This window comes from Ascidiella aspersa, chromosome 3 (genome assembly GCF_963924565.1).
Source record: "Ascidiella aspersa chromosome 3, kaAscAspe10.2, whole genome shotgun sequence".
Classification (NCBI taxonomy): domain Eukaryota; kingdom Metazoa; phylum Chordata; class Ascidiacea; order Phlebobranchia; family Ascidiidae; genus Ascidiella; species Ascidiella aspersa.
The window spans coordinates 23,016,992-23,029,800 of record NC_139449.1 but is presented as its reverse complement, the minus strand read 5'-3'; the positions used below and the strand labels follow the sequence as shown (position 1 = coordinate 23,029,800).

At 35.6% G+C, this 12,809-nt stretch overlaps 1 protein-coding gene across 2 annotated transcripts; it reads left to right on the top strand.

Moving 5' to 3' along the window:
- The first annotated feature begins 4,838 nt into the window (after positions 1–4,838).
- Positions 4,839–10,933, top strand: LOC146160924 (uncharacterized). Of its 2 annotated transcripts, none has more exons than XM_083384533.1 (7): positions 4,839–5,636; positions 5,939–6,125; positions 6,750–6,839; positions 6,930–7,000; positions 7,603–8,047; positions 8,849–8,950; positions 9,210–10,933. In XM_083384533.1, the coding sequence occupies exons 1-7, from the start codon at positions 5,448–5,450 to the stop codon at positions 9,851–9,853; spliced, it is 1,728 nt and encodes a 575-aa protein (XP_083240659.1). In that variant the 5' UTR covers positions 4,839–5,447; the 3' UTR covers positions 9,854–10,933. The 2 variants fall into 2 exon arrangements, with proteins under 2 accessions (XP_083240659.1, XP_083240658.1); XM_083384532.1 differs by having other exon boundaries at positions 8,846–8,950.
- Positions 10,934–12,809: the final 1,876 nt, after the last annotated feature.

Genomic DNA, 12,809 nt, shown 5'->3' with positions numbered 1-12,809 from the left:
AAATAGGTTAAAATATAGGCGATGTTTTTACTGCGACATTACATTTAACCAGTATTCAGGATAAGATTAAATTTAACGAAAGCCCCTAATATTGGCTTGCTGCCCCCCAAAGTCATAAAAATACTCACAATGCCCCACCCTGTAACTCTTTACATCACATCTTTCAATCTGATTGCATGAAGCCTACCAACAAAATTTCTAATGATTTTCTTAGTTTTTCGACAGCTTATAGTTAGGTTAGTACAATGTCAAACCATTGCTGCATACCAGGATGTGAAAGTAAACGGCCAGACCCACTACACTCGGTGCCCGCTAAAAGGTGTTGTTCTGTAGAGAGAAGAGAATGGGCTGAACAACTGGAATGTATTATACTCTCCCTGAGAGCTGATAATGGCATTAAACAGCTCTATAAAAAAGATTCCGTTAAGATATGCGGAAAACATTTTTCAGATAAGGATTTTGTTCAAAGTAAGTGTATTATTTTCCAAAAGTTGTAAATATTGTAAGTTTAAAAGAAATGCTGTAGTATTTATAAAATACAATATTAAAGTGAATTTAGTAAAACCAACATACTAGTACGAGCGAAATGTCAGCTAATAATATTATCGGAAAATGATATATCAGTCTATCTTTGAATATTAGTTTACTTGTTTGCATCATCACTTTTTAAAATTTGTACACATGTTGTAATGCTTTTGTATTTGTACATTAGTTGTAGATCATTGTTTTTATGTTTTATACATTTCAGCAAAAAAACGAAAGTTTCTTCAAACTGGGGCAATGCCAACTAAGAATATGCCAAGTAAATATATTTTAAAGCTATCAGAGCGAAAAGCACCTAAAGATCGAGATATACCAGAAAGATTTTGCTTTAAGTCACTACAATCATTTTCCAATGCAGCTTAAGTGTTTGTTAAAAAATGTAATCTTTGTATATGGCCGTTTGTCCTATATATAGTATCGTTGCCAAGAGTACCGTTTATAAACGTTTCTCTCTTTTTCTTTTCTTTATTTAGGCCAGTATTTCGTTTATGACGTAACACGAGACATAGAGTCCGAAGAGTTAGTTAACAAAAGACTGATATTAATAAATATTGTGCGTGTTATTTTGCTATTACCGTTATTACTATGTTGATTATTTCCGTTTTGCTATATTACAATTCTGTTATCACTGCGGCCCCTTGCATTGTTTACCATTTTAGGATTGAAATAATTTTGAGGCTCTTTGGTGCTTGTATTTTCTGCAAATGGCTCTTTCATTAAATACATTTGCCCACCCCTGTGCTAAGCTGTTTTTAGAAAGTTCGACGAGTATACGCACTAAGCACACATAAAATTACACCGGACCTCCTAAAAAAATTAAATACAACTTAAATGTAAGAGCCGCGGTTTGGCCATCCTTGGCATGGCAAGTTATCGAGGGCAAAGAGGTAGAAACAACTTAACGAAGAAGAAATATGTCTAACAAACGATTTAATACGCACGTTCCAATTACCTTGACAATGACGTAATGACAGTTTTGAGAAGCCCTGTTTTAGATGAACCCAAATAGAATAATCACCTTCTATATTAAAAAATGTTACGTAAAACTGGGAACGACAAAATTTTGCAATGTGAGCTTGCACAGTGACAGACGGACAGGTAGACAAAGGATTAAAAAAAATGTATAGTACCTATATGTATTAGATGCCCACTTTGCACACTTACCAAAAGTATAGCACTTTGTCTTACATTTCTTTTTATGTTACTAATCAATCAATGTTTATATTTTTTAGCCCCTAATAATTTAAAGAGTGCATATAGTTGTTAGCATTATTGTTACCAGTGTGGTATACAGGTAATGTTGAAAAGACTATAAATGTCTTGAAAGTAAGATTTAAGAAGTACCGTAACAAGAAATATATTTAAGTCAAGTCAATAGTAAATAACGTGTTAAATTTATTAGCATAAATAAACAGATTATATGCCAAAATATATAATGTTCACGTAGCAACCATTAAATTACTAGTCCTATAGAGCAGTGGTTCTCAACCGCCCGTCCGCCTAATATATTACAATTTTATATCGCATTGCAAAATCCAAGATGTTAAAAGCTTGTCCATCAAATGTAGAACTTCGCCAGTTCCGTAATTTGCTGCATTGTGACGCCAACATAACGTGAATAGTCTACTTTGGACTTTATTGTTCGTTACGATGGTGCAAGTGTTGTAGTAGGCTACATCAAGTCTTAAGCTTTAAAACCAGTTGTTGGTGAAAAACTCAATGAACCACGTAAAACACCTATGATATCAAAAAGACCGAAGCAAATTGCTTATTAAATTGACGTTTCCATTATTTGCTTTTAAGTTGCATATACTTTTGTCGTAATTCCATTTTTGGGTTGATTTTGATTTTTAAAGGTCCACCGGTCCGCAAAACTTGTTTTAAAACTGTACCGGTCCGTAAACTGAAAAGGTTGAGAACCACTGCTGTAGAGGTATATGATATAAGACTCTAATGTAGGGTTTTTTAACCAGGGGTACGTGTAGCCCACCCCTTGGTGATACGAAGCACCAAAAGCACGGGTACGACATGCACTGTGAAATGCACCATTAAGGCATATTTGTGAAGAATGCGTAATTTATGAAAAGCAACAACAATAAGCCATTAGTAAATTGTCTGATTGTTTGTGTTACAAGACTGTTTAAAAAAAACACTCAGTTTAATTTTTTATTATTTGTAGACAAGGGTACGGCAAAATTGTATAAAGCTCAAGGGGACAAGCGCTAAAAAGGTTTAGAAACACTGTTATGAGCGGAGCGGCCTCGACGAGCTGGGGATTTCCCTACGAGCGGATCTGTTTCTCGCGTGACGTAATGATTGTTTATGGTTGAACTATACCTACACAGCCTTTTTAAAAGCAGCAAATGTTATAAACTCCTTTTGGCAGTCGCTTAAACGTTGACAATTTTTTATATTTGCATGGTCAGCAATTTATTATGGCGTTTTCACCTTTTTTACCTGATTGGAAATTGTCGTTTATTGCAAACTTAAGTTGGAATCCAGTCTGCCACCTGTTGCACTGGCAAGCGCATATACCCGATATATTTTTAATACAAGTTGTATGCACAGCGCACAGTGCTTCTTAATCAGGTTAATATGTTCACCCCAGGGTGAATAAAATTATTGCAGGGGTGAACCAACTAAATGGGGTGAATAAGGGTGAACCGTCAGAAATGGATGATTAACATGTTCAGCTGTTATATATAGACGAGATAGTTTTATCATATCATGAGACAAGGGTGAATGAAATCTGGAGATGTGTGCTCGGGGTGAACAAAACTAAAAAAGTTTAAGAAGCACTGTTTAGCATAATGCACACCCAAATAAAAATGGAATTGTGAAAGGATTTTGAACTCAGGTGTGCAAAAAACTTGTTTCGCAAAAAACAAAAAAACTTGTTTTGCACTCCCGAAATATGGCAAATAGTGCCATAAAATGCAGACCGGGTTGGATTTATTTGTATAAGTATGTTGTTTAATCTATATCATTTTAGTTATACAGTGAAAATGTAGACATGCAATATCTACCAAAGGGAAATAAGCTGCAGGTTTATAAGGATTGATTGTAAGCCTGTGTCTATGTCTATTCTAGACAAACTCAGAAGATGTTATTAAGATTATTTAACCAAGAGCTAGCCGACCTACAAAATCTCGCCCTATCTCATCCTACAATTTCAAAGGCAAAATAAACATATTTATTCAGCATCTAGAAAAAAAAAATTTTACAACCACACTAATACAGGTCTATATTTTAGGAATATCAAAAAAAAAAATTTAAAATTTAAAAAAATATTAATATTGAATATTAATATTTGCCGAATATTAAAATATAAAAACATTTGCCAACCATTTAACCAACAAATTGGGGTAGACCTTGAACACACCTTTTCAACGATACTACACATGATGCCACTGATATGGGGGATAAGGGTTTAAATCGACGATAACCGATATTTATATTCATATTTAGCCATGCGATATAATCGCCATTTTTGCTCCCAGTAGCATCCCCTCAAAATGAAGAGAAATTTTCACTTGCCAACCGTTTAACCAACAAATTGGGGTAGACCTTGATCACACCTTTCCCACGATGCTTCACACGATGCCACTGATATGGGGGATAAGGGTTTAAATCGACGAAAACCAATATTCATATTCATAACCAATCACGATAATCGTAAAACGCCTGTAGCTCACACAGTTCGCATTGGAACTGGGCGAAATTTCAGCACGGCGTTTTAGTCTAGCGTACCAGACCAAATGGAAAAAAATTTTTTAAAGTTTAGAAAATAATACTTGAGTTCATTTCGAATTTCTGTAGTAAGTCTGCTGTGTAGTCATGCAACAAATATCAGTTTTATTCTTGTATTGATGCAACAAATTGCATTTTGGAAATCTTTATTATTATATAACCTTAAATTTGTTTTTCAACTTTGTCCGTGTTGGTGTTAAGGATTTGCAGGGTCATAAAATAAAAGATGGAAAGACATTTATGTGCTTAGGATTTCACTAACAAAACATTAAACATGAAATTATTAAACTGTCACATTAAGTGCCTTTCTATCTACAATAGTACTAGACTAGGTAAACAAGTGCATGTCTATTATTAATTTTAGCTTTTAAGTATTTAAAGTTTAACACAAAGATATATGGAGGTCTCAAGTGATAACTAACGCAGTTTAAAAAAAGTATTGAGGTGTTAGTGTATGAACAAGTTTATTAGTTGTGCAATGTGTACCGAAGCAGCTTCTTTTATTTTTATAGATTGTTAACAACAAGATTCAAAGTCCCTATATGTTTTATTATCTATAGATGTAGATTTTGGTTAGCCAATACAAAATTGTTTATGTTCTTTAATTGTTTTATTACATTTTTAAATGGTGGTTTAATTAGTATATAAAGTTGAATATTAGTATAATCAGATAATTTATATTTAATAGAATACCACTGGATTGTTTTTGTATTTAGTACTGAATTTTTATTTTAATACTAAAATTTTGCTAATTGTACAAATATTTATAAATTAGGATATATAAGAAACATGATACCAGAGTCTTAAACTACAAGTTAAATTTATTATACCTAGTCACAATAGATTATGAATTGATTTTTAAAACGGATAACGGGAACCAACAGTTGATTTCAAAATTTGATCACATTGCCTTTTTCTTCTGTTTGTCTCTCTCTTTCTTAAAGGTTTTTAAAAATTCTGTCGCGCAGAACTGTTTGGTGCATAGCTGTACAAAGTGTGAACTAAGTGAAATTTGAAAATAAATAATGTCAGTTTAAAAATGTAAAATATATATTTTGATTTTTTACTTGTATTTTTTTAATTTGTATCATATATAGTATTTTAGTAAATTTGGGTATAGGTATTATATGCTAAAAATTAATTGCTGGTGAAACATGAACTCCCGATCCTATCATGCTGAGGAGCAAGAATTTAAACTTCCCTTAAGGCAATGGCTTTTAAAAAAAATTGAGCATGGTAATTTTGATGGTTTGGAGTGGGTGGACAAATCGAAGGGTCTTTTTAAAATTCCATGGACGGCCAAACATCACCCTAACTGGGAAAGGCATTATGAGATTTTTAGGGTAAATTACAATTATTGACTTATATTTGTGAAATATGTTGTTATTTTTACCTTTCCTTTATAAGATAATTAGGTTGAATATGCTACTGCTGTCATACTAATTTTAAAAGTTTATTCATATATTATTAATTTTATAACTTGGTTTGGATGATAATGATTTCGATTTTTAGTGTTTTTTATGACTGATCTTTAAAATGTTTGTCTAATTGTTACAAAAAAATCAAAATTGTTATTTTACCATTGGGAATTAGATCATATCTCAAACCCTATATTTTATATTGATCTTAATATCCCATTTTTCAGGAATGGGCCAAGCACAAAGACAAGTACGATGAAAACAATCCACCTGATGAAAAAAAGCTTAAAGGAAATTTTAGATGCGCTTTACACAAATCAATTGACTTTGAAGAAATAAAGAAAGATAGCCTAATGGACCAGCAAACTGGAAACTTTAAAACTTATAGAGTCCTTAAACCAGATGAAGTAAAAGGTAACAATAATTTAACAGCCTTATTTTTAAACAATGGTTATCCATTTAGTTTGTTTGTTATGTAAAAAAGACTTACTGTGAAAACTGCAGAATTTTTTTACTGAAAGTTTATTATAGTGGATCTCAAACTTTTTTCCATGCAATCTAAAAGTTTGTTGATTTTGTGACGCACCCATATACAAAAAATAGCACCAGCTGTGTAGATAACCTATATTAGGTGTGGCAGGTGGATAGGTGGTCTTGCACAAGAGTGTAAAATTAAACCTTCAAACACAAAATTATAGGTTCATTCACGAATTGCGAAAGTACAATTAAGGCACTCACTCATATAACTAACTTTTCAAGCGCTTATTTGCCGCATGCCGAAGTGATTTAGAATTGAGAAATGTGATTGTTAAATCGTAATCCACAGGAACAGTTTTAAATAATAAGATTAAATGCCTACGTCAGGAAATAATGGTATCTGGATGCATTTTATCACTGCACCTAATGTGTGATCCAGGATCATTGTGTGATGCCCATAAAAGATTAAAATGCCGCACCAGGCCATTGCAATGCACAGTTTGAGAACCTCTGGTTTATATGATTCCAACAAAATATCCTAGACAGAGTTTGTATTTTCAGAAAAAAACAAGCGCAGGAAACATTCCCATGATTGCAAGAATGTCAAAACATCACCGCCAAGTTCTTATTCACCATTGGCCTTTCCGTCAGGTACCGTTTCTTTATTAATTATATGTTATTAATATTTTAGCTATATCTTACTAAATGCAATTAATTAATTGTTGGCATTAAATTTTACAGAACAAAATGTACATGGTAATGGATATTCTCACATACAACAGATGTCACATAACGGGATACAACCTCATCAGGTAAATGTTATACATTGTATACATTTGTTTCCTTATGTTAGATAAGTGGCGTATTTCCTAACCACAGGCATCTGATATATTTTATTCTATCAATAGTTTTTTAAAATATGCCATGTATTATTGTTGTTTGCCAGTAAACTGCTTACTTCATATACAGAAATAACTAAATATTAATAATTATTCTTCATGTTCCACTAAAAGTTGTTACGTAGTGGCAAACATTAGTGTACCTTGTTGTGCAAATATACTAAGAGGTTAGCAAAAAATATTTTATGGGTAAAACGTATTCTAAACTCTAAACCACGAATTGGTGTCTGAAGTGCCTTTGCTTTTTTCCAACGCATATGGCGCTTTGCCGTCCAAGCCTATTTGTGTGTATTACGTACAAGGAAATGATGCAGGCCAATAACAGACTCATAGCAACAAAACAATTTATGAATGGATTTGAGTGCGTTAATCGATTTGAGTGCGTTAACGTTAATCGAACGCTGTTCTGCTAAAAAAATTGGCACGCAAGTGGAGCCTACCCACATAATATAAAGCTTTGATAAACTTCACTCGTTTCCGATTCGAATGCTAAACGTTCGCGTTTACCCCGGCAGGCGTTTGCTTCGAGCCCGGGCGGCAATCAAATGAAGGTCGAGCACCAGCCTCAACACACCCAGCATCAGCAGCAAGTACGCTCGCCCACCACCTATCACGACATGAGCAATTCAACGCCTTCGCCCGGCTTCACCACCACATCGTCGCACCAACCCGTCGGCCACAGTGGCTTCCTACAGCGTTCTCTTCACGACGTGGTCGCACAGCACCAGCAAAATCACGTTCAGCATCCGCAGGAGCAGCAGCTTACGCATCATCAACTGCATCATCAGCCACAGCAGCTGCGCAACCCGGAACTTCAGCAAGAACAGCAACTGACCCGCGACGAACTGCCACCTCCACCCTATAGCACGTTCCCCTTGCACAGCATGTCCGACCAGAGTGGCGAGTTTTCGATTGGGCACATTTCGGAGAGTGAGCTGATCTTCAGCCCAACGAACCCCGGTAAGGGAGTCACGCAGGAATGTTGCCCAATGAACACGTCTTCTGCATTCAGCCGCATAAAAACACATTTCATTTTCAAATTTACCTATGGAATAGATTACTGACCCCACCTCACAGATTTAGAACTTTTGAAAGCGACAGTCGCCACCAGTTTACTGCTTAGAATAGGCGAATTTTATGTTATGAAGGTTACATGGTTTTATCGTTGGAATTATTTTTTAAGCTGTTGTTAACATTTGTTGTATCATTATGCCCCTTAACAACTCATAGGATTTATTTTCAGCGGCCGCTAGATGAATTCTTAAGCTCACTATAAGTTAAAAAAGTTGGGTGAACTAAATAAACGAACTATAGGCGTACTTTTCGTGAAGTTTTTTTTTTACCTAAGAGGCACTAAAAACGTATATTTGGGACAAAATTAACAATATATGATATATAGGTAGGTATGTCAACGGCTCAACGCAGTAATTTATGTTAAAAAATAGAAAGAATATTGTCGTTTAACTACATAAGTTAACTTAACTTCTTAACTTTAAAGCAATTTCGGCCTAATAACCAGTAAAAAACTACATTTGAACGTTTCTATTTCATCTATTTTGCTTGTTTTGGGCGAATTGTTTGCGATACTTTTATCCAAAATACTGGGTATCGGTATCGGAATAAAATGGGTCAACTATCGGATATCCCGATATTAAATACAAACAAAAGATGATCGTACTTTAATTTGATTTTTTGTAGAACTAATATTTGAATCAACGAAATAATTCTCTTTCAAGCTGTTGAACTTTATTCTTAAAGCAGAATGCAGGGACATTTCAATGACTTTGAGCCCCAGTGAAAACTTCACCTGCTCCGACGAGAGTTCTTCGTTTCGCAGCTTCCTAAACAATTTCGACATTAAATGTAAGTACGTTGTTCGATAATAAACCAACCTTAGCCCATATCAAGTAGATTAATTTTTATTATTTTTTACATATTTTCCACGCTCAAACGCCGGGTTCGGGCCGAGCGAGACTTAAGGGTAAATTATCTGAGGTAAAATTAATACAAACTCAGCCTTACATACGTTTAAACGCGCGCATTTTATAAAACCGGCTGCATATCCGGTTTGATTGGTTTTTGTCGGATGACCCACCTTTAAACCTAAACGATTCGCGCACAGCCGAAGACATGTTCAAGTACGAGGTGAGCGTGTTGTACGACGGCATCCTACAGCACACCGAGGTCTTTAATCTACGCGACGGCGTGCGCCTGTTCTACGGCGACGTACAGATTCAGCAGGCCATCATCGAGGCCTTCAACGTCGACACGGCCGACATCCACGCTCGCGCGGTCAACCTTCCGCTGTACCACGGCGACAAGGCACCGGTCAAGCAGATCCTCTCGCGATGCGACCAAGGCTTTACGCTAAAGTGCGACCATGAGGCGAGTCTGTGGGCCAACCGCATGAGCCAGACCGTCTTGTTCTACTTCGACGCTGCCAAGGACCCCGGCCAAGCGACCAAAATGGAGCGCTACAAGCCCGTGCAGCTCTTCTCCTATCGCCAGTTCGTCCGCAGCCTAATCACAAGCTTGCAGGCCGGCGCCACCCGAAGCCTTTCCAGCGAGGTGAAGCTATACGCCGGCACCAAACCGCGCACACCCGGTCAAAACAGCCTGGTGAACGTGTGTGTCGAGTCGCTGGCGGCCAAAACCATCCTTCAGAACACCCTAGGCGAGCAGTCGTTCTTGGCCTTTAGTCAGCAGAACTCGATCGACGAGCTGCTGCGAATGATTGGCGACCCGAACGAATTGCTTCGACCCTGATTTCTCACCTAGCGGTTAAAGTGCTGTCGACAGCGTGTAGTGCCGTTTTGCGCTTTTTTGCGTCGACGCGATGTAAGTAGATTTGTCGTGTGCCTCGTTTGTCGTTTCTAGATATTTTCTTATCCTGACTCTTTATATTCAGCACATGCTTCGTTTGGTTTTTGGTCTGCAAAACTTTGTAGGTTTTACATTTTAAGGATGTGATACATTGTTCTATGGTTACAAACTTTATGTTTGCTATTGATAGTGCCACTAATGATTTTTTTAAATTTCTTAAAACCCTCACAATATAACTATACACGATAGCGATAACGCCACAACACCATAAGTAACTATCTGTTTTAATTGCATTGCAATTCAACGAATCATTTTTGCATGTGTGCTATTGTCGCAATATCACATTTTTATTAACTGCGGTTATTTGGTTTTGGGGCTGGTAATTGTTTCAAATTAAGAATTTGAAGTTGATATAACAGAAATACTTAAAAATCGTCAGTGGTATATTTGTGGGCACGTTGTTATTTTGATTTATGAGTAAGTTATCGTTCACAAGTAAAACTGTGAACTGTTCAGTGTAATAATTGTCACGTAATTTGCTTGTCGTGAAGTTTCACAAAATTTAAGTTGGTAGAAACGCCAGTTTCTTTGGTCAGTTTTTGTCAGTTTGTCACTCGACCTTATCGCCGCTTAAATCGCGATTTTATTTTGAAAATTGAGAAGCGCTAAACGTCAACCTTGTTTATTGGGGTTGGTGCCTAACGGAGTTTAAACGGAAACGTTTAAGCAGAGTTAGCACCTAAATCGTTCGTTTCATAAGCTTAGGCGTGCATATGTTGCAATTAGGTTATCAGTTATCACTAAATAAAAATTCGGAAAAATACTTTTATCTGTAGTTGATGAATGGTGTACAAATTATTTTTTTGATCAATTAATAGTTTAGCATTTTTTGGTTAACTTTTTAATGAATTTTTTGACAATTTTTTTTTAAATAATTTTAATATGTGTCAACGTTTCTGCTTTCTTGTTTTATTTTTCACCTTCACTGTTCATCTGGTCCAATAAATGTTTTAAAGTCGATTACTTAAAGCTGTGTTCGCTCCTGAGGTTTATTTTCAAAACGTTGTTGGAACTTAAATGCGTTTACAAATTAATTTGTGTTGGGAATATTTCTTCATTGTGTAGTTGTTTTATAAACGTGTATTCCCACCAAAGCTTTACAAAGGGGTATGGTTCCGCTAAGAGATTTCCATTTGTTGAATTTCAATGGTATAAAAATGTAATATTACAATATCTACCTGGATTAACCTTTTTTCATGCTTGAACACGATAAACCAAATTTCAAGGTAATAAATCGTAAAATATAGCTATAAATTGCTTTTACTTTTACCCAGTTAATTACATCGTCATTAGGAAATAGTTTTTTTACGCAATTAATGCAGTTATATTTTGAACACTGCCAACGAGTTGTGGCCTTCTCATGCCCGACCATTTGAGCAAACATTTTTATTTGGAAGGTTTCCCGCGACTTACAATTAATTTTAATCAAACTGGGATGGATTTTTGACAAAAAAAGTTAGCAATGCGCGTTTTCTTTTTTGTTTTGTTTAATTTTTCATCTAATTAACAAAACACTAGGTAGCTGCCACATTTGCTTCGGGAGGAGCCAAAGTAATTCACTAAGAATAATGTAAGTTAACTGAATAGAGCATACCAAGCAAAATTTCTCTTCCGAAAATATATTGCTGTTAGGCTATAAAACTGGAGCATTTTATTGTTGACTTCGCACAATATTCGATCCTTCCAGAGGTTGTCAGCCAATGATGTATTGCAGTGTACAGATAATTCACCTTAGTCACCGTTTTGCTTAATTCACTGATTTTAACAATTTGTGTTAATAGACTGCTCATGATAGTTCGTATTGCAGCATTACCAATAAATTTAGCTTTGTAAATTATATGTGTAAGTGAGTTAAAATCAAGGTGAGATTTGTCTAATAGGGGCTTTTTTCTGCTAACATAGTAATTTTGAGTACGAATTAAAGCCTCTGACTGGTTGGCTGCCACTGGCCTTAAATATTTTCCGCAGCCACCACCAATTAGCAATCCTGCACCCCTGAGCACTTTAAATTCTCCAACAAAATGGCGACAGGGTAAAAGATTGCTTTTCTTGTTGGTACTTCCCCTCCGAAGTGAGGCAACTCATTCGGACAGCCAGCAGCATGGCGAGGCAAGCACGCACGCGCGATTACGCGCAAACTAAAGAAACCGTTTGTCCTTGGAAGCTGTTTGTGCTTTTTGATGACTGCCGCTGTTCCGCATCTTTCAGGTTGCCGAGTAATTTTCTCCCAACCAAAAGACATTTCTTCCTAATACTTGTATAGTAGTTCTAGCCGGCGGAAAAAATGCTGGTATTTCTCCAAAACTTTTTGTAAATTTTAAAATAGCTCTCCTCTCTGTAGAAATGCCGAGTTTAAAGAAGTGCTAACAGAAGGCTTTTATTTCAAATAAAACAGCAGTCTTAAAACATTTTTGGCTTGACAAGTTCTTTTAAAAAACAAATTGACTTTACAATTAACTAATTTAATATGGTTGTTTCGAAATGTTGTTGTAAGGCTGATTTTTTTAACTAATTTAGTTGCTTCAATTCCTGGCGTTTTTATAAGTTAACATCAGCTTGGTGTGTCTTAGTAACAACAACATACCTTGTAATTCAATATAACTGTTAAAAAAACTGATTAGGAACAAAAGTTAGTAAATTGCATAAAATTTGACTTGGTTAAGAATGTCCTGTTTGATACACTGGGTATTTTTAAGTTGCTGACAATGCATTACGATATCTGTCTGAGTTTAATCCAACTTAAAAAAATACATAGCGTAGTGATCATGTTTTGTCCGTGTTTTTTAATCAACACAAACTTTGCATTTATTCTCATTTTCATGAACTCAAAATTCTTCAA

What these genes read in the sequence shown, in the direction of transcription:
- LOC146160924 (XM_083384532.1), top strand. Translation starts at nt 5,448, where the DNA reads ATGAACTCCCGATCCTATCATGCTGAGGAGCAAGAATTTAAACTTCCC. An exon ending in GGCATTATGAGATTTTTAGG is followed by an intron (nt 5,637 to 5,938) that starts GTAAATTACAAT and finishes CCCATTTTTCAG; the next exon opens with GAATGGGCCAAGCACAAAGA. An exon ending in AAACAATTTCGACATTAAAT is followed by an intron (nt 8,951 to 9,209) that starts GTAAGTACGTTG and finishes ATTCGCGCACAG; the next exon opens with CCGAAGACATGTTCAAGTAC.